Source organism: Vombatus ursinus, unplaced genomic scaffold (genome assembly GCF_900497805.2).
Source record: "Vombatus ursinus unplaced genomic scaffold, bare-nosed wombat genome assembly UNPS02014786.1, whole genome shotgun sequence".
Classification (NCBI taxonomy): domain Eukaryota; kingdom Metazoa; phylum Chordata; class Mammalia; order Diprotodontia; family Vombatidae; genus Vombatus; species Vombatus ursinus.
In genome coordinates this window covers 1,798,105-1,825,372 of record NW_020954564.1, presented here as the reverse complement: position 1 = coordinate 1,825,372, position 27,268 = coordinate 1,798,105, and the positions used below count along the sequence as shown (strand labels likewise).

General features: G+C 42.9%; 1 protein-coding gene and 1 pseudogene across 1 annotated transcript in view; both read left to right on the top strand.

Moving 5' to 3' along the window:
- Positions 1-5,020: 5,020 nt before the first annotated feature.
- LOC114046971 lies at positions 5,021-5,650 on the top strand (annotated as a pseudogene).
- A 4,674-nt stretch (positions 5,651-10,324) lies between these two features.
- The window catches only part of LOC114047157 (NSFL1 cofactor p47), a 36,237-nt gene continuing 19,293 nt past the window's right edge, over positions 10,325-27,268 (top strand). The window contains exons 1-6 of the mRNA XM_027867927.1: positions 10,325-10,444; positions 12,002-12,099; positions 18,596-18,670; positions 22,069-22,234; positions 23,377-23,469; positions 25,609-25,718. Of these exons, the coding sequence (XP_027723728.1) occupies positions 10,343-10,444; positions 12,002-12,099; positions 18,596-18,670; positions 22,069-22,234; positions 23,377-23,469; positions 25,609-25,718 (644 nt within the window). The 5' untranslated portion in view covers positions 10,325-10,342. The remainder of the gene's footprint in view (positions 10,445-12,001; positions 12,100-18,595; positions 18,671-22,068; positions 22,235-23,376; positions 23,470-25,608; positions 25,719-27,268) is intronic.

Here is a 27,268-nt window from a genome sequence, read left to right as displayed (position 1 = left end):
AATTGGGGTTAAGTGACTTGCCCAAGGTCACACAGCTAGTAAGAGTCAAGTGTTTGGTCTGAGGCCAGATTTGAAGTCAGGGCCTCCTGACTTCAGGGCCAGTGCTCTATCCACTGCGCCACCTAGCTACAACTCCAGGTTACATTTAAAAGGCAACTAGGTAACTTAGTGGATAGAGCACCAGGCCTGAGTTCAAATATGGGCACTGACATTTACTAACTATGTGACCCTGGGCAACTTAATCTCTGTCAAAATTTCCTCATCTGTAAAATAGGGATAATAATAGCACCCACCTCCTAGGGTTGTTGTGAGGATCAAATGAGACATTATTTATAAAGCACTTATCACAGTGCCCAGCACACAGTAGATACTATATAAATATTGGGGGGGGGGGGTTTCTGAAATTTTTATTTGTCATGACACTTGGCATCCTTACACAGAATGCAACAGCTCTAAATCCTTTTCTTCACTCATTCCATCTTCCAGAGGAGATAATCAGGATGGAAAGTGATGGTAATATGGTGCCACCAAACTAGTCACTGCCATCCACCTAATTAGTACAGGCTCCACCCCCACCCCAGGATCTGATGAGTGAATGTCTGGTGTCCAAGACAGAGGCTTAAATTTCCTTCCCTATATAAAAGTTCCTTTCCCAGCCTGGAATGTTAGACCAGGCTGGGGAAGGAACTTTATATAGAAGTCATCCTACCCTAACCACACAATTTAGCACCTTGTTATAAACTGTCTTGGATTGTTCCCTAATTACTGAATGTGTGTAAACTAAACTGTGAGTTCCTTAATGGCAGAGAACAGAGAATTTTAGAACTAGAAGGAACTTTAAGCAGTACCAGTTGCTGAAAGACAATGGAGTAGATGAAATCAAAATTAATCAGTAAATCAATAAACATTTATTAAGTGCCTATTATGCCCCAGGTACCATGCTAAGTACTGGGGATACAAAAAAAAAAAAAAGAGGCAAAAAATTGTTTGCTCTCAAGGAGCTCACAATCTAATGAGGGAAACAATATGCAGACAAATGTGTACAAACAACTCTATTCAGGATAAATAAGAGACAATAACAGAGGGAAGGCACTGGAGTTAAGAGGGATTGGGAAAGTCTTTCTGTAAATGATGGGATTTTAGTTGGGACTCAAAGGAAGCCAGGGAAGTCACAAGTTGGAGCAGAGAAGGTAAAGCATTCCAGGCATAAGGGACAGCCTGAGAAAATGCCCAGATCCAAAAAACAGAGTCTTATTTGTGGACCAGCCAGGAAGCCATTGGATGGAAAAGCACATGGTGAGGAGTAAGGGAATGAGAAGACTGGAAAAGTAGGAGGATAGATTATGAAGAGCTTTGAATGCCAAACAGGACATTTTGTATTTGATCCTAGAAACAATAGGGAGCTACTAGAGTTAATGGAGAGGAGATTGGGGGGTGGACAGTCAGACATGTACTTTAGGCTGAATGGAAGATGATTTGGAGTGGGGAGAGACTTGAGGCAGGCAGACCCACCAGCAGACTGCTGCAATGGCTCAAGCATGAGATGATGAGGGCCCACACCATAGTGGTGGCAGTGTCAGAGGAGAAAAGGTGGCATATTCAAGAGATTTTGCAAAGGTGAAATGGACAGACCTTGGCAACAGCTTGGACACAGAGGGTGAGGGATGGTGAGGAGCTGAGGATGACCTCTAGATTTGAAGCCTGGAAGACTAGGAGATTGGTATTTCCCTCTACAATAATAGATAAGGTAGAAGGGAGGAGGGTTTAGGGGAAAAGATAATGAGCTCCATTTCCAACATGTTGAATTTAAGATATCTACTGGGCATCCATTTCAAAATGTCTGAAAGGCAATTGGAGATGTGAGATTGGAGGTCAGCAGAGACTTTGGGGCAGGATAGGTAGATTTGGGGACAGCTAGGTGGAGCAGAGGATATTGACTCTGGGCCTGGAGGTCAGGAAGACCTGACACTAGCTATGTGACCCTGGGCAAGTCACTTAACTCTGTTTGCCTCAATTTCCTCATCTGTCAAATGAGCTAGAGAAGGAAATGGCAAACCACTCCAGTATCTTTACCAAGAAAACCCCAAATAGGGTCACAAAGAGTCAGACACAAGTAAAGCTACTAAACAACTACAAGCAGATTTGAGTATCATCAGCATGGAGATGGTAATCAAATCCATGAGAGATGATGAGATCACCAAGTGAAATAGTATAGAGAGAGAAGAGAAAAGGGCCCAGGACAGAACCCTGAGGGATACCTTTGGTTAGAAAATATGCTCTGGATAAGGATTGAGCACAGGAGATGGAGAAAGAGCCAAGAGAGTCTTGAATTTAATGGTTAGCTCATTCATTCACAGAATCGCAGGATCTCTGAGTTAGAAGATGTCATCTCATCCAACCCCTTCCTGAATCAGAGTCCACTTGCTATTGCATGCTTTCTAAATGTTTGTTTGATTTATTGATTTCTTAAACAATTACCTAAAGCCCTCTAGAGGCCTGTTGGCTACAGAGATTGTTTTTATTGCTGGTTAGTATTCTGTTCCATTCCTCACCCATCCCCCCCTTATTCCCCCACCCCCACTCCAGCCTGGGGAAAGTCTAAAAATTAAATCAACCAGTTCAATAAAGAGGACCTAAAGATCTATGTCTCCAGTGTGAGTGAATTCGAGGGAGCTTTCTCATTTGTTAAATGATGGGGTTGATCCTGAGAACCACTAAGGATCCTTCCAATTCTAGATCTGTTCACCTATGAGCCTATGAGTGGAACCAGGAGGCAACCAAGCCACAGAAAGGGTTTAATCCAAGCATTAGACTTTAGAGAACTGGTGGGTCAATCCTTCTTGAACACAGGGTCTGGGAATCAGGAGGAAAGGAAAGAAAGAAAGAAGAAAGGAAGGAAGGAGAATTTAACAATTGACTTTGAGTGCTTACTATATCCCTGGCACTGTGCTAATTGTTGCCCCTACAAAAACAAAAAAAGAAACAATCTCTGTCCTTAGGAGCTTGTGTTCTAATTGAGAACACTACACAAATAGGGGAGCGGTAACCAAAGCAGCTAGGTGACAAAAGTGGATAGAGTGCCAGGCATGGAGTCAGGAAGATTCTGCTTCCTGAGTTCAAATCTGGCCTCAGACACTTAGTAGTTGTGTGACCCTGGGCAAGTCATTTCACCCTGTTTGCCTCAATTTTTTTGTCTATAAAATGAGCTGGAGAAAGAAATGGCAAACTACTCCAGTTATCTTTGCCAAGAAAACCCCAAATGGGGTCACCAAGAATCAAACACAACTGAAAATGGACTGAACAACAACTGACCAAGGAAGGGAGTCTGGTGAGCCAATGGGAAAATAACAGAAACAACTGAATGGGGTGGGACAAGATAGCCTGAGTAATTAGATGGTATGTGAAAGAGAAGCACCTTCTGGAGCTAGATGGACTAGTTTGTATTTCATCATCAATCAAGGTCAAAAATTTCCAGAGATGAATGGATTAACTTCCCCCAGAGACTTAAAGTCATAGAACCACAGGAACAGATTAAAGAGCTAGAAGAAGACCTTAGAGCTCACCTGGTTCAATCCCGTCCTTATACACATAGGAAGGTCACACCAACAGTGAATAGAGTAGCTAAGGTATGCTTTAAGAAAAAGCAATGTAGAGGGCAGCTAGGTGGCACAGTGGATAGAGCTCTGGTCTTGGAGTCAGGAGGACCTGAATTCAAATTTGGCCTCAGACACTTGACACTTGCTAGCTGTGTGACCCTGGGCAAGTCACTTAACCCCATTGCCTAGCAAAAAAACAAAAAAAAAAAAACAAGAAAAAGGAATGTACTTGCTTGCACATCAGATTGCTTCCCCATCTTGGGAGTGGAGGAAGGGAGGGAGAAAAATTTGGAACTCAAAATCTTTTAAAAAAATGAATGTTGAAAATTGTCTTTACAAGTAATTGTAAAAAATAAAATACTATTAATTTTTTTTAAAGGAATGTACTGCTGCCTCAGTGGGATTTGGGGAAATCCAGCTTACTAAAAGCAGCCAGTATTAATCTCCTAATGAGCAGAAGCTAGGAATAATATAAAAACTCATTTACATAGTTCCATGTAGGTTTCGGAGTCACAGAAGTGGAAGGAAATTCAGAGGGCACCATCTAGTCCTTACTCGAACAGGAAAGAACAATGGCTTTACAGTAGGAAGACCTGGGCTTGAATCCCAGTTCTACTGTGGACCATGTGACCTTGGGCAAGTGACCTCACCTCTCCAGGCCTGTTTTCCTCATCTATAAAATGAGGAGATTGGGCTAGATAACCAAGATCTAAATCCTCTGATCCCTCCAAAACAGCCCTGACAAGTGCTCACTCCACCTCTACTGGAAAATCTACTGGTAGCTCCTGAGACAGTTCAATCCACTTCCAGCCAGTTCTAATCATTAAGGAGTTTTTCATGTATTGAGCAGAAATTGACCTTTCTGCCAATTTCCCGGCATAGTAGAGAGAGCTCTGGATTTGGCATCTGGAGCTCCCAGCTCTGCCCTGCACTAAATGGGTGATCTCACCTCTTTTCTTCTCTGTAAAATGAAGGAAATTAATTAATAATAATAGCTAGCATTTATATAATGCCTACCCTATGCTAAGCACTATGCTAAGCACTTTACAGATATTATCTCATTTGATCCTCCCAACAACCCTGCAAGGTAGGTACTGTTATCCCCATTTTACCATTGAGAAAACTGAGGCAAACAGACATTAAGTGACTTGTCCAGGGTCACACATACTTGCCCAAGGTCACACAGCTAGTATCTGAGATCAGATTTGAACTCAGGTCTTCCTGACTTCAGGCCCAGTGCTCTATCCACTGCCCCATATTCATTAGCTACCTCCTGAATAGGGATAAAGTCTTTTCCATCTCTAAATCCAATGATCGACAGCCATGGCAGTACATTAATCTCCGAAGAGACAGCTCCGGGCCAAGGAATAGCTGGATAGGCACTGAACTACTCAATGCAGAGCAGAGGGAAAACAATTTTTAAAATGGGCAAAGGTGATCCTAAGAAGCCAGGAGGGGGAAATATCTTCATATGTCTTCCTTGTGCAAACCTGTGGGGAGGAATGCAAGAAGAAGCAACAAGATGCTTCCACAAGCTTCTCAGAATTTTCTAACAAAAAAAAAAAATTCTCAGAAGGGTAGAAGACTACATCAGCTAGAGAGAAAAAAAAATCTGAAGACGCTGGAAAAATTAATGAGGTTCACTTTGAAAGAGAAATGAAAACCAACATACCACCTACAGGAGAAACAAAAAAGTTCAAAAATCCCAACGCAATGAAGAGGCTTCCTTTGATTTTTTTCTTATTCTGTTCTGACGACTGCCCAAAAATCAGAGAGCAGCCTGCTCTTTCTACTGGAGCTGTGTCCAAAAAAATCGGGAGATGTAGAATGACATCTTACAGAAGATAAGCAATCTTATGAAAAGAAGGTGGTTAGACTGACCAGAAGATATGAAAAGGCTATCACTGCAACCAGGGCTACAGGAAAACCTGATTATGGGTAAAAAGAGGGTAATTGTCAAAGCCAAGAAGAGCAAGAAAAAGCAGGAGGAGGAAGAAGAGAAGGAAGCTAAAGATGATGAGAGTGATGAAGAAGAAAATGGTGACAATGAATAAGTTGGTTCTAGAGTAGTGGGTTTGTTTTTTTTCTTGTATATAAAGCATCTAACCCCCCTGTACACAACTTACTCCTTTTAAAGGAAAAATAAATTGAAATGTAAGGCTGGTTAAGAGTTGTTTTTTTTTTAAATTGTACAGTATCTTTTTTTTTTGTACAGTTAACATACTACTGAATGTATCTTTAGATAGCCCTGTCGTTTAGTGGTACTTTCAACAGCCACTAAACTTGTCTAGGACAGTATGGGGTAGGGGAGAGATATAAATTGGCATACGGACATTTAAAGCAAGTTCTTGTTGGTTTTCAGCACAAATTTGTTATATATGATAATATAGGTCATTTTCATCTTCAATTGCAGCATATGAAATAACTTGTTCTGTTAACGGAATAGTACTATGTAATTGCAAGCAAAAAGAAAAAAAGAAAAAGTTGCAACTGTTTTGTTGACATTATGAATGCTAAGTAATCTAATTTTTTTTTTTTTGGCTAGGCAATGGGGTTAAGTGACTTGGCCAGGGTCACACAGCTAGTAAGTGTTATGTGTCTGAGGCTGGATTTGAACTCAGGTTCTCCTGAATCCAGGGCCAGTACCCTACCCACTGTACCACCTAGCTGCCCCAGTAAACTAATTTTTTAAAAATTTAAATAAAATCCTATGATCCTATAGCCACTGTATTCATTCATTCATTTATTCATTTATTTCTACAAACATTGTCAGGCACTAGAGAGTTATTGTTCAGTTGTTTCAGTCATGTCTGACTCTTCGTGACCCCATTTGGGGTTTTCTTGGCAGAGATATTAGAGTGGTTTGCCATTTCCTTTTCCAGCTCATTTGACAGATGAGGAAACTGAGGCAAACAAGGTTAAGTGACTTGCTCAGGCTCACACAGTTAGTGTCTGAGGTCAAATTCGGACTTCAGGCCTAGTGCTCTCTCCACTTCACCACCTAGCAGCTCACTTGAGAGAGACACAAATATAAACAAGACATAGCCCTGACTCTCAAGAAGTTCACAGCTTAGTATGGGAGAATAAAGTATATACATGAATCAAGCAAGTAAGCATTTATTAAGCACCTGCTGTATGTCAGGCATTGTGAATAAGGCCGCAAAAAGAGCACCAAGTGTTGTGAACTCAGAGTGAGTGGTTGGTGGGAGGAGCGCAATAGATCAGGAAAAGCTTCCTGTTGGAGGCAGTACCTGAGTTGAGCCTTGAAGAATAGATAGAAATTCAGCAGATGAAAAGGGTGAGGAGGGATTCCAGACACAGCAAGAGTGCAGAGAAGGTGGCACTTAGTCACAGGAAAATCCTTGCTGACTGATTAGTTAAAAGTATGATGCAAGACTCCCAGTTGCTTGTCCCTGAAACCTTTTTTTATCTTGGGAGAATCAACAGGTAAGAGGGAGGGGCCCTCCCTGAGAAAGGTGGTGCTGAGATAGGAGGCATCTCTCTCTCCCTCTCTGTCCCTGTCTCTGTCACTCTGTCCATGTCTCTGTCTCTCTCTCTTTCTTTCTTTTGGGGAGGGTGCTGGTCTCCAGAAGTAAAGCCTCTGTATTTTCATCTATCCACCCAGGCTCCTGAGGAACTCTTCTCCTAGCCTCTGCAGGACACAAGTCCCCGCCCTCTCCCCGGGGCTTGGGAGTAGGTGTACAGCTTCTGTGCCCAAGCTCATTCTAGAACCAGATCACCTCTTCCTCTTCTTCCTTCTCCTTTACCTCTTCTTTCTTTTCCCTCTTTCCCTCTTCCCCATCCTTTCCTTCCTCCCCATCAACCTCCTCCTCCCAATTCTGCCCCTCCCTTCTCCCTTTCCCCCTCCTCGACACCCCTACCTCTCCTTCCTACCCCTTCCTAGAGCATTCCTAGAGCTTGTAAAGGGAGGACAAGGTTATATCCATGTGTCAGGGCACATAAAGATATTTAGAGACAGTGGTGTAATGTTATGGTGAAGGACAGAACTTGGAGGCAGATGATCTAGGTTCAAAACCTGCCCTCTTCTACTTGCTACCTTGGGTGACCATGGGCAAGTTATAACTCTCTGAGTCTCAGTTTCCTCCACTGTCAACTGGGGGATAATAATGCTTGTTCCATTTACCTGGAAAGACTATTAAGAGGGAAGGCTACACCATCAGTGAGTCAGTCAATAAACATTTGTTAAGCACCTACTATGTATCAGGCACTGTGCTAAGGGCTGGCTTAGTAACAGAGTCAGCTAGAGTAGAATCCAGGCTCTTGGATGGTGGACCTGGAGTTCTTTCATCGGAATGGTAAAGAGTCCATTACTAATTGGGAAATTGTATTCTTAGTTGAATAAAGATTCATTTAACTTTTACCTACTCTTGGGGGCAGCTAGGTGGCGCAGTGGATAGAGTACCGGCCCTGAAGTCAGGAGTACCTGAGTTCAAATCCGACCTCAGACCAAAAAACACTTGACACTTAATAGCTGGGCAAGTCACTTAACCCCAACTGCCTAAAAAACAAACCAAAAAACTTTTACCTACTCTTTCAAGCGTTCAACAAACATTTATGGTTTGCTGAGGCCCTTGCTGGTTACTGGGAGAGATATAAAGCACACTAAGATCAGATATTGAGTACAGTAAGGTCAGGCAGGTAGATGGCACAGTGGATAGAGCATCAGGCCTGGAGTCAAGAAGAACCACTTCAAATCTGACCTTAGACACTAGCTGTGTGACCCTAGGCAGGTCAGGAAGAGTCTGAAACAACTGAATGGAAACAACAACAGAAGATCTTATCAGTACTTACAGGGTAGGAAGGAAGTAAACAGGAATGCAACTCACCATAACACACAGTCCTTCTCACCCCACAGATCTGATCTGTTGTCAAGTCCCCACCTAGTTTACCTTCCTAACACCACTCACATACGCCCATTCTCTCCTCTGACATGGCCAACATCCTTGTGCAAGCCCTCGCCCTTATCATCTCGTGCCTGAGCTATTAAAATAGCCTCCTTTTTGATCCCCCTGACTCAAGTCTCTCCACTCTGGTGCTATTAAAATGAAACTACAGATCTGGCCACGTCACCCCCTTATTCAATAAACTCCAATGTCTCTCTCTTACCTCCATGATCAAAGGTAAAATCTTGTTTGGCTTTTAAAGCCCTTCTTACCCTGCTCTCTTCCTACCTTTCCAGTCATCTTACCCCCCTCCACATATCCATGTATGATCCATGAGCATTGGCCTCCATACTGTTCTTCACACAGGAAGTTCCAGGCTCTTTCTGCCTCCTGGTTTCCCTAGCTTCCTTCAAGTCTCATCTAAAATCCCACCTTCTGCAAGAAGCCTTTGCTGTGCCTCCCCTCTGTTAATTATATCCTGTATATATCCTGTTTGCACACAGTTGTTTGTGTGTCTCCTTGTGGGCTCTGAAGGGGAGGGCAAATTTTGCCTTTCTTTGTATTCCTAGTGTGCTTAGCAAAGCACGTGGCACATAGTAAGTGCTTAATAAGTGCTTGTTAACTTAGACATACTGCCTAAAAAGTTCATTAAATATATGCAAAGGTTATAGGGGATGGGGTGCCTGTGTTTGGGCCCAAAGTGAGGTTCAAGGGGGATCACGATTTTAATTGGGAGGAAATGGCAAGAAAGAAAATTTAAGGGGAAAAATTTTTTTGATTGCTTTTGGAAAAGTACTTGGGCCAAGTCCAACAAGTTTGTAGAATGGTGAGAGGGACCCCAGGAATAAATGGACATATCCCATTCTGGAGCAAGGGCAGGATTAATTCTCCTTGATTCCTTAAGTGGAGGGGGTGGGAAGGATATGCTTTCCTCAATGATTCTTGTACATACCTCTCTAATTCTCATTTTTTTTTGTTTTTTAGACAATTTTAGACAATTGTTTTTAGACAATTTTTAGACAATTTTAGACAATTTTTTAGACAATTTTAGACAAGACAAGTGACTTGCCCAGGGTCACACAGCTAGTAAATGTCAAGTGCTTAGTCTGAGGCCACACTTGAACTCAGGTCCTCCTGACTTCAGGGCTGGTGCTCTATCCACTGCACCACCCAGCTGCCCCCTCTAGCTCTCATTTTGAGATCGGTGAGATTCACCTCAAATAACCAGACTGAAGGGGTTAGGACTGGCACTAAACTTGTGCTCACCTTTCCTGGCTCTGGACTTTTCAATAGTTATCACCTCATTCCAACATTTTCATCATTTGTGAACACGAGTGGAGAAATAGTCACTACATCTGTTAAAGCCAGGAACCTATTTGAGAAGGATTTTCGAATCACCATGGAAATATTCCTTACGAGGAGGAAAGTTAACGCATGCAGTGTTTGAGCTGTGAGCCCAGTCTAACTGGCTCGTTTTGCAAAGAGGGACAACAACACAGAAGCAGCAGTGAGTAGCACGCCCGAGCTCTTCTAAGTTGCTTCCAGCTCTGACAGCCCGTGATGCTGGGATGTTCCCCCGGATGGCGAGGGATGCAGTACCCAGCCCACCTTGGCCGTCGTTGCCACAAAGCGAGCCACGACACTGCGGCTCCTTTCAGAGACCCACCAGGGGGCGCCGGGAAGTCCGAGAGGCCGCGGGCGTTTCCCACACGGAGGGCATTGTGTGGGACACCGCACGCGGCCCAGGGCGGGAGGGGGCGGGGCTGCGGCCGGAACGCCGCGGCGGGGGCGGGGGCAGCGCGGTGCCGGCCGGAGCGGTTTGGGCGGCGCACCGGGGGCAAGATGGCGGAGCGGCAGGAGGCGCTGAGGGAGTTCGTGGCGGTGACCGGGGCCGAGGAGGACCGGGCCCGCTTCTTCCTCGAGTCAGCCGGATGGGACCTGCAGGTAGCCGCGGGGCCGGCGCGAGCGGGAGGGCGGGCGGGCGGACCCGGGGCCGGGGCGGGCAGGAGAGGCCGCGGCGGCCGAAGCGCAGAGTCATCCGGGGGCTGGGGGAGGCCGGGCCGGCCGGGAGGAGGTGGGGGGACTGGGGGCGGGGACCCTCGGCTGCGGTCCCAGGCCCCGCCCCCATCCTCGCCCCCCCCCCCGAGCCGGGAGCCCCAACCGGGGCCCGCCGCGGGGCAGCATCTCCCAGGGAGACGGCGGGACGCGCTGCCTGTGAGAGGGCTTCTCCTGGCTTCGCCTGCGCCGGGGGACGAGCAGGCCTGATCCGGCCCCGAGACCCGCACGTCCACGCCCGGGCACGGCCACGGAGACGCAGTGTGCATGTGCGTGCGTGTGGGAGCCTGAGCCGTGCACGGGTGGGCAGGGGCGCCTGGGTGTGCCGACATTGCAGGGACACCCACGGGGGCCCACGCAGGTGCTGACACACCGTGACCAGCCCTGACGCACCGCAAAGCCGACTGGCGCTCCCCTGGGACCCTGACTTCCTCCCTGAGAGATCAAGGCGGCTTCCACACCCATGACAATAACTCACGTGTCCACGGTGCTTTGAAGTTTGCCAGGCTATTTGCCACAGTAACACAGTTCAAGTGTTATCTCCATTTTGCAGATGAGAAAACTGAGGCTAACAGAGATCATGACTTGTCCAAGCTCATACAATTAGCAAGTGGCAAATTGAACCTACATCTTCTGCCCGGGTCCCAGACCACTGCTCAGGCTCCTGTGCGTGATGTTCCCCTACCCCCCAACCCTTATCCCCATGGCTTCCCTTCCTTTCCCACCTTTCACCACACTCACCCCATCAAGAGGATTGAAACCAATTTCCAGGGCTGAATTTCTCTGGTAAATCTAAAACTGGGCTCTTGGAAGCAGAACCAACCATCCTGGTTTACCCCCACTAGCACCTCTCCAGCCCAGGCTGGGTTCAGGAGCTTTAACTCAGTTGTGTCTCCTACATCCAGTTCAAGGCTTCCCCATTCTCTTTTCTGCCTTTCTTCATAGCACCATTTCCCAGTAAAGAGACAAGAAATTCCCTCCAGGGAGCAGAATTAGTGGGGAGAGCTGGCCCAGTTTAAATACCCAGTTAAGGCAGTTCTTAAGAGCCAAAATGTTTTCCTCCCCCACTGTGAAGTTGTATCAAGGAATACAACACTGTTTAAGTTTGATCTGGCCCAGCTACTACTGTCATTGTGTCTTCTGTACAATATTTACTTCCTCCTAGTCAAGGTTGATTAGAATTTGTGTTTGGGATGATAGAAAAACAAGCTTTGCTTGGACAAAGCTTAAGGACTGTCATGGATGGTTGGGATCTTAGAGGCCATCTATCTAGATTTTTACGAAAGAGAAAATTTGAAGCTTTTTCTTAGCCTCTTCAATTAATCTGTGCCACCAGAGTAAGAACTGTGTTTCTTTCTGATGTTTCCTGTTTACACACAGGTAAATGAAATGAAAATATCAGGTAAATGAAGGAGTGTTTCTAAGGGGCCAGTGACTCTCTTTCAGATTGCCCTGGCCAGCTTTTATGAGGATGGAGGTGATGAAGACCTTGTTTCACTTTCCCAGCCAGCACCCAGTTCGGTGTCCAGAGGCACAGCTCCCAGGTAAGTACCAGCTTCTAATCTTATCAGTCGACATTAAATGGATTCATTTTCCAGGGCTTTCCATTGTGTTCCTAATAAAGTCCAAATTCCTCAATCTAGTATGAAAGACTCTCTATAACCTATTTGCAGCCATTTCCATCATTTCCTTCTTAGGTAAATTCTGTGCCCCAGACAGACAGTGCTCTTTGCCATTCTTTAATATGTCCTGAATTTTTCCTTTGTTTCAAGCTGCTTTTCTTTTCCAGGAGTCTGTTACTACCATGAACTGCTCCCCTTCCCTCCTCCAAACATAAACATTTTCACTGCTGCCTATTCAAGTCTTACCCCTTCTTCAAGTGCTAGCTCCCTTGACACTTCCTTCATGCAATCTTCGCTGTCTCCAGCATCCAGGTGTGATCTTTGGGTTTCTCTTATGAACCTTATCATTTTGCCTTGTCTTATTTAACCTATTAAACCATAATCTCTAAAGAGAGAGAATGTGTTTTGCCAATCTCTATCCTTTGACACACTTCATTCCTCCCCCCCCATCTGTCATAGAGACTTGCAAATACATCAGGTCCTCAGTAAATGTCTCTTAATTGTATAGTTCAATTAATGCCCTTCAAAATATGGTGTGAGGCTGAATTATTAGAGGCACCTCTGTGGTGCAATGTGTAGATCTCAGGCCCTAGAGTCAGGAAGTTCAAACTATGCCTCAAATACTAGTGTTGTGACTCTGAGCAAGTCACTTAATGTCTCTCAGCCTTAGTTTCTCATCTCTAAAATGGGGATAATAATAGCACCTACCTCACTAAGGTTCTTAAGCCTTAAAGTACTATATAAATGCTAGCTATTATTACTGTTATCATAGGCTTTGAAAAGTTTTATCCTTTTATCTGTATTGGAGTCAGTGATAAGGAATAAAAGCAGAAAAATCTTGAAGATTATCTTGAAATTAGCTAAGAAAACCCTAATCTGCACAGGATTTTTCAAATTACACATTTCTTTTAATGTTTTTTTGTTTTTGTTTTTGTTTTTTTTTTGGTGAGGCAGTTGGGGTTAAATGACTCACCCAGAGTCACACAGCTAGTAAGTGTGTCTAAGGCCAAATTTGAATTCAGGTCCTCCTGACTCCAGGGCCAGTGCTCTGTCCATTGCACCACCTAGCTGTGTTCCTCCCCCTCCCAAATTTATTTTTGACTATGAATGTGGAAAGATTTAAGTACTCAGGTTGTGCCAGTATTAAAAAATAAGAGAGATTAAATTCCCTATCAGAGGAAGTGTTACAGCAGAGGCTGGAGGACAGTCTGGTAACACGATGTATTGGGGATTTCTGCACTGACAGGATATCATTTCTAAGGTTCTTTCTACTTTGGGCTTTTCTGAAGAGTGGTGTCCTTGCTTAGGGTTATCCCTAGGGTGAGGTTAAAGTGAACATCAAAAGCATTCTTGAAGGGAGAAAAAAAGATCCCTAAAGGGCGAAGTTTGCAGCCTGAGAAAACGTGTGTGGAAAAAAGGAGTTCCATGTATTCCCTCCCTCTCTAGTGAAGTAGGGGGCCAGATTTGTGAAGTAACTATGTTTATGAGCTTCCAAATGTTTTGAAGTCATTAGTTGGCAATGCTACTTTTGCCCATGACTACTCTTGTGAAGGTAATGTTCAGTAATCTGGTCCACAGAGAAATTCCAAAGGATGATTTGTAGAATACCTCTGGATTTCCTGATGGAAGGGAAAGAAAGGATATAAGCATTTGTATAGTACCTACTATGTGCCAGGCTCTGTGCTAAGTACTTTTACAAATATTATCTCATTTGATCCTTCCCAACAACTTGGAAAGTTAGGTGCTATTATTATCCCCATTTTGCCCCAATTGAGGAAACGAAGGCAAACAGGTTAAATGGCTTCTCCCCTGGGTCATACAGCCAGTTACTGTCTGAGGATAGATTTGAACTCCAGTCTTGCTGACATCAGACCTAGCACTTTATCCACTGATCCACCAGTAGAAACATGGGCGTTTTCGGTAGCTGTTTTGAAGAACGGACTAGCCAGATTCTGCTATCGTTTCATTCACTTCTGCTCACTAATGTACATTTTGGAAAGAAAATAATACACTTTTGTTTAAATTCTTAGCCCATGTGTGCAGATAAAATTTCTATTTGCCCAGAGTAAATGGTGCTACACAAACATGCATATATATATCCACACACGCTCGTTCTCTCTCTCCCCCCTAACATATCCAAAAAACTAAAATCATTATCTTCCCCCCGCCCCAATCTCTCCCCTACCTTCCTGTGAAGGGTACTACCATCCTCCCAGTCCCCCAGGCTTAAAACCTAAGTAGCATCCCCAGTTTCTCTTTTCTCTCGCTCCCCATGTCCAATCAGTTGCCAAGTCCTGTTTCTATGGGACATCTGTCCTCTAATAATCCCACCATCCTGCTTCAGGTTGGTCTCCTTGCCTCAAGTCTCTCCCTATACCAGTTCATCCATCACACTTACCTGTCAGATTTATTTTCCTACAATGCAGGTCTGACAATGTCATACTCCTCCCCCAACCCCCATGCATATCAATGCCATTACCTCCCTAACACCTCCAGGATCAACTATAAAATCCTATCTTTGGCTTTCAAAACTCTTCATAACTTGCCCCCCTTCTGCCTTTTCAGTCGTCTTATGCTTTATACTTTCCCCTTGTACTCCAGTGACACTGGCCTCCTTGCTGTTCCTCAATTAAGGTACTCCATCTTTTGACTCCATACATTTTTGCCTGCTGTTTCCCATGCTTAAAATACTCTCCCTCCTTATCTTCACTTCCTGGCTTCTTTCACGTCTCAGATAAAGTCTCATCTTAGACAAGAAGCTTTTCCCAGTCTTCCTTAATCTTAGTGCCTTCCCTTTGAGGTAATCTCCAATTTACCCAGTATGTATCCTGTTTGTTCCTTGCTGTTTACAGGTTGTCTCCTGTGAGACTGTGAGCTGCTTGAGAGCAGGGACTGTGTTTTGCCTTTCTTGGCATCCCCAGTGCTTAGCACAGTGCCTGGCACATAGTAGGTACTTGATATATGCTAATTTGCAAGAAAAATCCAACTTCGAAGTTTTGTTAGAAAGTAATGTATGTGAAATAGAGTAGTGTGACATAAATCTGGAAAGCTAGGTTGGAGACAGATTGTGGCCTAACTGCTGGATCAAGGAGTTTGTGTTTTAACCTCTTGGCAGTAAGAAGCCACTGGAGGTTTCTGAGTGGGGAGAATGACATCAACAGCCAAGTACATAAGGTACTGTGAAGGTTGAATTGAAGGAGGGACTAGAAGCAGGAAGACCAGTCAGGAAGTATTGGGTGTTGGCAGTTTGAATGGATTAATGTTGTGGAAGTAAAATCAGCAAGACAACTCTGGATAATAAATTGTATGTTGAAGGAGGAAGAGAAGGAGAGGGTTGAGAGATGGAAAAATCAAAGATGACAATGACATTTCAAGCCCAAGTAGAAGTGGTGTTGATAATAGAAACATAGAACATGAGAGGAGGGACAGGATTTTTGGTAACAGCATTGACTTTGGACAGGTTGAATTTGAAGTGCTTTGGGTAAAGACGGACAGCAGCATTGGGAGATTTGGGACTGAAAGTTCAAGAAAGAGATTAGGGCTACATACATAGAATTAAGAATCATCTGCATAGCAGTGATGATTGAGTTGCTGGAATGAGTGACCTCAAGGCAGGGAATGTAAAGGAAGAAGAGATGAACCTTAACAGATACCCACACTTAGGGATAGTAGGAGGTTGATGAAATAGGAGAACCTGGAGTGAGCAGTGATACAAGGTAAGGTAAGAGATAGTCTCCAAGTGGTTAGAGTCTCAGAAGTTGTAGAAAGATGAATGAGAAAAGACCTTTGGTTTTAGAAATTAGGAGGTCATTGATGACCTTTTTTTTTGTTTTTTTTTTGCTTAGGCGATTGGGGTTAAGTGACTTGCCCAAGGTCACAGAGCTAGTAAGTAGGGTCTGAGGCTGGATTTGAACTCAGGTCCTCCTGACTGCAAGGCCAGAGCTCTATTGACTGCGCCACCTAGCTGCCCCGTAAACCATACGGGTCCTACTTTTTTTTTTTTTTTTTTTTTTGGTGAGGCAGTCAGGGTTAAGTGACTTGTCCAAGGTCGCACAGCGAGTAAGTGTCAAGTGTCTGAGGCCAGATTTGAACTCAGGTCCTCCTGACTCCAAAGCCAGAGCTTTAGCCACTGTGCCACCTAGCTGCTCCCTGTCATTGGTGACTTTTGAGAGAACCCTTTCAAGTACAGTGCTTGGGTTGCAAGCCCAGGTCACAAGAGACTCAAGAGTGAAAGGAGGTGAAGTGTATAAAGCAAATGGAGACCACTCGTTCTTTCTAGTTTTCACGGTAACTGGGATAAAAGACAGTATAGATTGATAACTTGAGAGGATAGCAGTATTGGGGAAGGAGCCAGTAGTTTGAGTTTAAAGACTGGTTTTCTGTTCATTTTAATACAAATGCTATTTCAAGCCTCGATAAAAAATTCTGTCTTGAGGAATGAACTTGGGGACAGAGACCACTGGCCAAAGTAAATGGCTCAGAGAGAAAGAGAGTATTTGGAAGTCCTTAATATCACAGACACAAGATTTGTTCATTCTTTTGAAGAGGGTCTGAGTTAGAAATCTAACTAAACTTCCTAATCATGAAGTATGTTAGTGAAATTTATCTCTTATGAAAAGTCATGGAACCATCATAATTGAAATCAGTTGGAAATGTCTTGGATACAAGTTCTAGGGGCCTCAGCCAGCCCTGGCAGGGAGTCGACTCGCTGACTCAGTCTGTCATTGTCCTCTTATTTCTAGGGGATAGAACCTCAGAGATTTCTGTCACCCAATTGTCCTCTTTGTTGTGAATGTTTGGTCTTTCCCTCCCTTCCCCCTCCAATTCAGCTTGAGATTTCTTTTTAGTGAAACAGTTCTTTCCTCTGCATCTGTCCTCATTGGTCTGCATGGTTGGCTTGTTTTTTTCTTTTCCTATGTTACAATGAAACTGACTTTTTTTCTTTATTCCAAATATCAAGGAAAGATATCTTTATCTGTAACTTGGCCATCTGAGAAACTCAGAGCAATCCTTAAGGACAGGTTTGTACTAGGAAAACTGCACCAGAATTAATCCTTCTTATGACTAGTCCAGCTTGCTTTTGTATATATTAATAGTGGTGTTGTAGGGCATATTTTTAAAAAATACTAGTAAACTGTTCCAACACACCAGAAGTAAATTATTTACCTAGTATAGACCCAGCTTTTGTGAGAGCTTAAATTAAGGCTGCCTGTTTAAAAGAGGTGACATTCCTCCTCAAAATACTACTTCTTCATTGGTTCTCTCACATGTCCCTTGAGAAGAAAAATATAACATTGCTGTGAACAGGATAGGGATGGAAACTGCCCTTTCATTGATAAAGACAACTCTCAAGGGAGGTAACTCCCTTTATTTCTGTAGTTCAGCACCTTTAATGCAAATGATAGTCTTAGAGAGTGGCCTAGAGCAGTGATGTCAAACTCAGATAGAAATGGGGACCACTAAACCATATACAAGGATCCTGTGGGCCACATTTTGACTTAGAAAATCACATATTAACATTATCTGTGTTTTATTGTATTTTTACTTATTTTGTTAAATAATTCCCAGTTATATTTTAATCTGCTTTGGGCTGGCAGGGTCATGGGCTGTGTGTGTTTGACACTTCTGGCCTAGAGAACTAGAAGGTTAAGTAACTTGCCCATAGTTAACACAGCCAGTATGTTGGGGGTGAAATCTGAGCCCATGTCAGACCTCAAGGTCAGGTCACTATTTACCACAGCATACTGCCTTTTTGAGCTGACCCTAGATATTATTAATGCATGGGCGCATAACACAAAAGTGTTGTCAGATACTTCCATTGTCTCTTTCAGCTAGAGGAAACATGTTGTAGTGTAAAGAATACTGGATTGGACGTCAGATCCTGGGTTTGAATCTCACCCCTTTTTCACTTACAAGCTGTGTGACCCTGGACAAGTCATTTAGTCTCTCTGAGCCTCATCTGTAAAGTGGGGATAATAATTTCTGAACTACTTGACTCATAGGGTTATTGTGAAGAAAGTACTTTGTAAATGTGAGTAATTGCTATTATTTTTAATAATAATATTAACAAAAAGCAGAGTCTCGAGAACATGAGTTAACTTTTTTTTTTTTTTGCTCTATGGACTTCTTTCATGGTCTGGACAAGCCTTTGGACCTCTTATTAGAAGAATATTTTTAAAGAAAATTTTTTTTTTAAAAAAACTTACTGATTTCAAGTTAAGAACCCACCGTGGGTGGCTAGGTGGCAAAGTGGATAGAGCACCAGCCTTGTAGTCAGGAGGACCTGAATTCAAATCTGGCCTCAGACACTTACTAGCCATGTGACCCTGGGTAAATCAAAGAACCTACCTCTGCTCTAGAAGTTGGATCTTGGCATTTTTTGGTGCAGAAAGTCATTTTTTCTCCTTCGATTCTCCAGTGACAACCGGGTGACATCATTCAGAGACTTTGTTCATGCCCAGGAAGATGATGAAGATGATGAAGAGGGTCAAAGGTGAGTGAATTTTTATTAAAATATACTGCCAGTCCTTTGAAAAGTTCACATTTGCGCTGCTATGAGACCTACATTTAATGTGGTTCCATTGATGTATCCGTAAAGTAATCCAGTTAATTATTATTCAGTCTGTTAGATAACGCCTCTAAGTCTCTGTTTTCCACGAGCTCCTACAAATTGGTCAAAATCTCCTGCTTCTCAAGGTTCTGAGATAATTTTATAAGGCATTCCATAACCTAGTAAGTAGAACTTCTTAAATAGGTGCACGCTGCCTAGTGTTATTAATCAGTTCTGACGGGAGGCAGTGTTTCAGAGAGGCCAATTCTATAGTTCTGCTAAAGCAGTGAGGGTTGATAGAAGCAGGGAGTCATTTAGCCACCGTCCTGAATCACATTATAGTGAGGTTTAGTGTGAAGAATAGTTTCAGCAGTGTTATTACAAAGCATCGTTGGTTATGGCACCATTAAACAAACATCCTATACTTGAATACAACAGTGAGCTGATCAGATCACTTTTCATATACTTGGGTTTGTTCATTTTTTCAATAAACACCAAATACATGCAGAGAGCACTCTCTTACACTGGGGAGAATACAGTATGCTGGCTGTTAGGGAAATATTCTAACTCCGTGGTTACTGCTTAATTGAAAAGTAAAGTGAAAAATCATAGCTTTAGATCTTGAAGAGACCTTAGATTCCTCCTCCAGTTTTACAAATAAAGAAACTGAGACCTGGAGAGTTAGAAAGAAGTTAAATGACTTGGCCAAGGTTACACAGGTAGTAAATGAAAGGCTGGGATCATATAGGATTTCTTACCATTCACTTTGTGATCAGAGAATCATAACCTTTTAGGGGTGGATGGGATCTTAGGGACTTATGACCATCTTGTTTCAGCCTTCTTTCTTTTAGAGATTAGAAAATGGGGGTCCCAAGAGGAGGGGAAAGTACTTGTCTGAGGTCAGATACTGAGTTAGTAATAGTGTTGAGACTAAAATCTCAGGCTCTTGACTCCTGATTCTAGCTCTTTTCCTGCTATTTAGAACCTTCTGTGTAACATGGTGGGATTGAAAGAACATTGGATATTGAGACAGAAGGCTTCCGTTTCTTATCTTCACTCTTCTACGCTTGTGGTACCCTGAGCAAGTCATATAACTTCTCTTGCCACAGTTTGCTCAGCTATCAAATGAATAGGTTTGAACTAGATTACCTTTAAGGTGGTCTTGTCAACCGTAAATGTGTCTTTCCTTTTAGGGATAGAGACTGGATCTGCTGCTTATTGGTGGAGGAAGTTTGCTGGGAATAACTGTCTCTACAAATTCAGTTTTGCATTTCCTCTGCAGCTTCTCATGTTAGAAAGTTGCCCTTGGAAGCACGGAGAGATACAATGACTTCCTCAGGTTCACACATGTGTCAAAAGTGGAACTTGAACCAGTCTGTATCAGAAGGGTCTTAACCTGCCTTTGAGGCCAGCTCTCTTAGTACTCCATGCCCCCTGCCAAGCAGTCATATACTTTAGGTGACCATTTATACTAGGACTTTGAACTCTCTGAGTGAAAGCACATTGATTGCCAACTTTTCCATTCCCCTAGTCCACTTCCACACAGTATGCCTTCCCCAGCCTAGCCCCTCAAGATACCTTCCCTCAATACTCCGATCCTGACATCTGCCTTGTAGCCTCAGCATTTCACATTGGAAGTGAAGCTGGTGCTTTTGTATTAGTCTGACTAAGAACTTTGGCCCTTCATCCTCAACACCAAAGGAACAAGTCAGAGAAATAATTTAGCAATTCAGATTCCAAAGGCAGAACTGATTTTCATAGCTGGCCAGCTGTGTGCTGTTGACAGAATCATGGAGTGGAACAGGACACAGGAATGAAATGAGCTCTGGCTATTGGCAAGCTGGCAACTTTACTTTCCAGGCCATGGCACAAGGTACTGCACAAACTCAAATGATGTGCACTAAATCCGCCCCAACTTCACATACTGCTTTTTTTTTTCACCTCTAATGCACTTGTTTGATGTTGTATATTTAATCTATGTTGCTATCTTATCCCCATCTTAGACTATGAGCTCTTTGAGGGCAAGAATCATATCTTATATAAGCCTTATTGCTTCCAGCACCTAGCATGGTGCTCTATATGCTAAAGTCATTTAACAAAAGTTCATTGTATTGTAAATAACAAGAGAGACTCTGTGTAAATAACAAGAGAGATCCACTGAAAAACCCTAATCCAAAAAGTTTCTGAATTATCCTCTCTTTGAGAATGAAGTAAATAAAATCAGGATATACCGCTAATCTCACTGATCCCTTCTTTTTATAATATCTTGTGTCCATACTAGCCAGAACTAGGGACTGAGGTTAAAAGTATTACTATGTAACTTCTCTGAGCCTCAGTTGCTTCATTTGTAAAATGGGGATAATACTTGTGCTTCAGAGTTGTTGCAAGGATGAAAATAAGATAACACTAACAAATTCTTTTAAATTAGATTTCCAGCTTATTGAAGGCAAGGCCTGCATTTATTCATCTTCGTATCCTCCCCAGCACCTACCACAATGCTCTCTGCCCCATGGTTTATGTATTGAATTTATACAGTGATTATATCATGTATTTGTATCATACTTTGCAGTTTTACAATGTTCTTTGTAATTAAGAAGCCTGAATTTTAAGTCCTGACCATGATGCTTACTAGCTCTATGACTTGGGCAAGTCGTATAACTTTTAAGCTTCAATTCTCTCAATATTAAGATTAAGGATAGTAATACTCAAAGTGCTTCCATCACAGGCTTAATATGAGGAAAGTGCTTTGTAATCTTTAAAGTTCTATTTAGATGTTAGTTCTTGTTAGATTATTTCATTTGAGTCTTATACTCCTGTCAAATAAGTAGGACAAGAAATATTCTTATATTCTACAAAGGAAAAAAAATGAGGCTCAGAGAGATATGACTTATCCAAGGTCACATAACTGTTTGGTGATTTCTATTTCTCTTATGCCATGTGGCCTCCCCATGTATTTAGCATTACTAGTATAAAGCTATTAAAAAGTTCTGAATCTAATTCACAGCAGTCATTTGGTTCCCAACCTGTACTCCCTATTAACTCAGCACTGTAGCTGTCTCCTGATAAGTTACTGATCAAATGAATAACTAAATAATAACTTACACTTGTATGGTGATGGTTGAAAAGCACTTTCCATACATTGTTCATTTGATCCTCATAATTGTCTTGTGAGCTAGACAGGGAAGGGGTTAATATTATTCCCATTTTAGAAACTTGAGGTTCAGAGAAGTGAACGAAGTTGCCAGTAGGTAATGGAGCTGAGACTCAGACCCTGCTGATTCCAAGCCCAGTGTATGATCTAATCCCAAACCTTCAACATCAGAGGCCTTTCTTCTATGCAGGTTTTATGCCGGAGGCTCAGAGAGAAGTGGACAGCAGATTGTTGGTCCCCCAAGAAAGAAAAGCCCCAATGAGTTGGTGGAAGATCTCTTCAAAGGTGCCAAGGAACATGGAGCAGTGGCTGTTGATCGAATGGCTAAGAGCCCTGGCGAGAGTAGCAAGCCAAAAGTGAGAAGGGGGTCCTGTTTGTTTCCTGCATTGAGCGCTGTTTTCTTTTTGTAAAGGGGCCCTTCATGATAATAACTGTCACTTATATCATGTTGTATGGCTGCACAGCACACCATGTCCCTCACCTCACTTGATTCTCACAACAGTCCCGTGGGGAATGTAGGGCCAATCTTCTGAGCCCTGGTTTTCAGATGAGGAAATGGGAATCTCAGAAAGATGACTTTACTTGCCTAAATTAACTGTTTCCACCACAGAAGTAACTGTTTTCTTTTTGTTCGTAACTAACTGCTGGGATTATCCCTTTTAAAAAATTACAGCCTTCTCCATCTTGGGGAAGAACATTAGCTGCCAAATCAGTAAGCATTTATCAAAGTGCCTTCTCTGTGCCAGGCCCTGTGCTAAGCGCTGAGGATACAAAGAAAGCCCCCCACAATAGTCTCTGCTCTCAAGGAGCTCACAGTTTAATGAGGGAGACACCTTGCAAACACCTATACAAAAAAGATATAAACAGCCACCCATCTAAAATGCATTGTTTTAGAATCACAGAATTGAAAGGGACCTTAAACAGCTTAGAGTTCAACTCTCTCCCCAGTAAAAGAATCCTGTCCATAGTGTCCCCATCATGTGACTGACCATCCAGCCTCTGCTTAAAGAGGCAAGGTGGTATAATGGAAGCACTGAATTTGGAGTCAGAAAACCTGGTTGTGGATCCTGGCCCTGCTACTTAAATCTTTCCCACCTTAGGGATAGTCACTGAATCTCCATGGACCTTTCTTTACTGTAACACAAAGAGATTGAACTAGATGATAGCTCATTTTGCCCCAGTCTCTAAGTCCTTTGATTCTGTGACCTTAAGTGGCAGAAAAGCTGTCACCTCATTAAGATAAATATTCTGTTGTCAGACAACGCTAATTGTTCTTCCTTAGATCTTCCTCCTTTAACGTCTAATTGGACCTTGTTCTCTTCTCTGGCTGAATAAATCTAATTTCCCATCTCCATGACAGCCTGTCAAATGTTTGAAGACATTATTCATGTTACTTCTAAGTCATTCTCTTTAACAAAATTCCAGCCATTGTTTAAGACCGTAAAATAGTTGTTCACAATCCCTATTTTGCTCATTTTGCTTATCCATCTCTTAACAGCCATTTGCAGGGGGCGGATACCGTCTTGGGGCAGCCCCAGAGGAGGAGTCTGCCTACGTAGCAGGAGAAAGACGACAGTTTTCTGGCCAAGATGTGAGTGTCCTTCTCTCACTTCTGAAGGGACACCCCTCAATATGTTTTATTTTTGTTTTGTTTTTTTTTTAGTAGAAGGAAGCTGTCTCCTACTTAGAGACCTCTAAAGGGAAACATGGCAATGGAGTATGGAGAGGTTTTTCTAAAATTGTGTAATGAGAGCTAATAAATTGAATAAAAATCTTCAACGGCTCATTTTAAACTTCTCAGGCTGAGTTGTTTGAGGCATAGGGTTGAAAGATGAGGATGAGATGGATAGAGGAAAGGAGGATCTTGAATGCATTTGCTTAGAAGGAGCATAGGACAAGAGAAGTCAGTCAGTAAGCATTTATTAAGTACTTAGTATATACCAAACACAATGCTGAGTGCTAGGGATTTAAAGACAGAAATGAAACAGTCCTGCCCTTGAGAAGTTTACAATAACTGGGGGAGACAGCATGTATTTGAAGGGAAAGCATTAACAGCAGTGGAAATCAAGAAAGTAGCACCTGGGCTGAACCTTGAAGGAAATTAGGGATTTGAAGAGCGCAGGGAGAGGAGGAAGTTCACTCCTGCTAGGTGTGGAACACAGCCTGTGCAAAGGCACATAGGTGGGAAATGGAATGTCATGGAGGAGGAAAAGGAAGAAGGCAGGTTTGGCAGTAACGTGTGTGGAGGGCAGCAGTGTGTAGTAAGGCTGGAAAGGTAGATTGGGGTCAGGTTGTCAGAGATTTTAAATGCCAAATAAGGGAGTTTTGTTTGATGCTATAGGTGATAGGAAGCCACTGGAATTTATGGCAGCTAAGTGGGAAATAGATTGCACTGATAAGAAACTTGAGACAAGGAAAACAAGTTGGTGGCAGTAAATCAGGTGAAAGGAGATAAAGGCCTCAACAAAGGGGGTGACTATGAGTGGAAAGAGACAGGCAGGTGGGAGAGATGTGGTGATAATAATAGCTAGCATTACATAGTGCTTTAAAGTTTGCAAAGTGCTTTATATGTATTATCTAATTTAATTGTCTGGGAGGAAGGTGCTATTATTATACCCCATTTTACAGATGAGGAAATTGAGGCTCAGAAAGCTTAAATGACTTGCCTGGGATTACACAGCTAGTGTTTGGATTCAAACTCAGGTATTCCTAACTCAAGTCCAACAGTGTGGTAAAGATAGAAACAATAAGATTTAGCAGCTGAGTGGAGATATGGGGTGAGTGTGAGTCGAGAGTGACACTGAGGTCATAAACCTGGGTAAATGGAACAAGAGTGATGCCCTCAGCAGAAATAGGGAGGTTTGGAAGGAGATGGAGGTGGTGGAATACAGAGATAATGAATTCAGTTTTGAACATGTTGTGCTTAAGAGTCACAGAAGACAACCAGTTTGAAATGTCCAGTAGATAGTTGGTGATGCAAGCTGGAGCTTAGAAGAAGGATTGGGTATATAGACCTGGGAGTCATCTGTGCAGGGTTGATAAGTTAACCTTATAGGAACTTATAAGGTCACTGAGGAGGGATGTGTAGAGAAACAGGAAGACCTAAAAGGAAGGTTTTATGAACACCCACAGGTAGCATAATATTGTTGATAACCCAGCAAAAGAGACTTAAGGAAGAGGGGTAAGACAGATAGGAGGAAAACCAAAAACCTAAGGAGGAAAGATAAAAAAGATGAGGAAAAAGGACCATCAGATTTGGCGATTTTAAGATCTTTGATGGCTTTGGAGAGGAAAGTATTTTTGGAGGAGTGAGATTGCAGATGGTCGTGTAGTGAAATTCTTGAGGAAAGGGGAAATGTCCTGGGGGCTCAGTATCTGGGTCCTAGTCTCAGCTCTGCTGTTCCTTCATTATGTGAGCCTTCATTTCTCTAGCCCTCCATTTCCTCATCTGTAAAATGACAAGTTTAGGCTCAAGCATTTCTAAAGACCTTTTCAGCTTTCACGTTCTTTTAGTCTGTGAAGGATAGTTGGGAGCGCCTGGTGATTCAGAAAGATATGGGACTGAATGAAACCAGTGCCAGGCAGTTAGGAGCTGGGAAAACACCGGGAATAAAGGATCGTTTTGGCAGATTGAGATTAAATTTCTAATGTGGGAGTTGGTAATTTGGATAAGGGAATTACCTTACTGCTGAATTATTCTAAATGTGCTGATGTCATCTTATAATTCCAGGTGCATATAGTACTGAAGCTCTGGAAGAGCGGATTCAGCCTGGACAGTGGTGAGCTGAGAAGCTACCAAGACCCATCTAATGCCCAGTTTCTGGAGTCTATCCGCAGAGGGTAGGCAGCAGCAGCCTTTGTGCCCAAGGGTGGTGGTGGTGATGGAAATCCAGCTCTTTCCTTATACATTCTTCTGCAAGGCAATTCCCAGGGCCTTGTGTTTGTATAATCATTGGGGGTTTTCCTCAGACATCTTACACAAAGATATATAAGGTTAGCCACTTTGATTTCTTCATAAATCTACCCCCTGGGGCCCTTACTTTCTTTTCACCTAGTTTATCTCTATCTTTCCACGACCAAACTGACCAATGTCTAACATAATACTTAACATGTTTGATTGGTTTATGGGTGACAAATTCCTTTGGAAGTTTGAATGAATTCCGACTGAACCAGTTACAAAAAGGAATACTTTTTTGATAAAAATCTTACCTACCCACTTTGCCACCAAGCCATGGTCTATTTCTGCAAAAAGAACAGAAAGGAGGTTGGGCTTGGGTAGAAAGATGCTGGATGGGGTGGGGGGAGATTTGTCTTTGCACCACTAGGACAGTACTATCTTTGCAGAACTGTTTGTGACCTTGGATAAATCCCTCGCCACCGTTTTCTTCCTGTAAAAATTAAAAGTTTGAGCTAGATAATCTCTAAGGTCTCTTGTAGTTCAAACATTAACTGAAAGTCGAGTACAGCAGCCTTTCTTCTACTGAGACCACTCATGGTAGTGGGAGGTGGAGAGGGGGGCAGGAGGGATGGAGGAAAGGGGGGGTAGATCCTAAATATAGGTAAATAGTAAGTTTAGTTGATCAATAAATATTTATTAAACACCTACTATATGTCATATACTGTGCTAAGTGCTGAGGATACGAAAGGAGGCAAAACATGGTCCCTGCCCTCAAGGAATCCACAAGCTAATGGTGAACAGGGAACAACATGCAGACAAATATATACAAACAAGCTATATATAGAATAAATAGGAAATAATTAAGAGAGAAGGCACTAGAATTAAGAGGGGTTGGGAAAGGCATGTTGTAAAAAACGGGATTTTAGAAGGAGACTTAAAGGAAGCCGGGGAGGTCAAAAGTTGCAGCAGAAGAGGGAGAGAGCCAGGCATGGGAGAGAGCCAGATAAAAATGCCCCAAGCCAAGAGACATGGAGTGTCTTATTCATGAAATAGCCAGAAGGCCAGTGTCATTGCATTGGAAAGTACATGAGGGAGAGTAAGGTATAAGAAGATTAGAAAGTTAGGAGGGGGATAGATTATGAAGGGCTTTGAATACCAAACAGAGCATTTAATATTTTATTCTGGAGGTGATAGGGAGCTGCTGGAGTTTGAGTGGGAGGTGGGGGCAGGAGGGGCATGCTCAGTCCTGAGCTTTAGGAAAATCACTTTACTGGCTCAATGGAGGATAGATTGAAATGGGGAGAAACCTGAGAGCTGAGGCAGGCAGACCTACCAACAAGCTATTTCAATAATCCAGGCTTGAGGTGATAAGGGCCTGCACTAGAGTGGTGGCGGTGTCAGAAGGGAGAAGGGAGCTATTGAGGAGATATTGCAAAGGTGAAATTAACAGGTCTTGGCAACAGCTTGGACATAGGGAGTGAAAGACAATGAG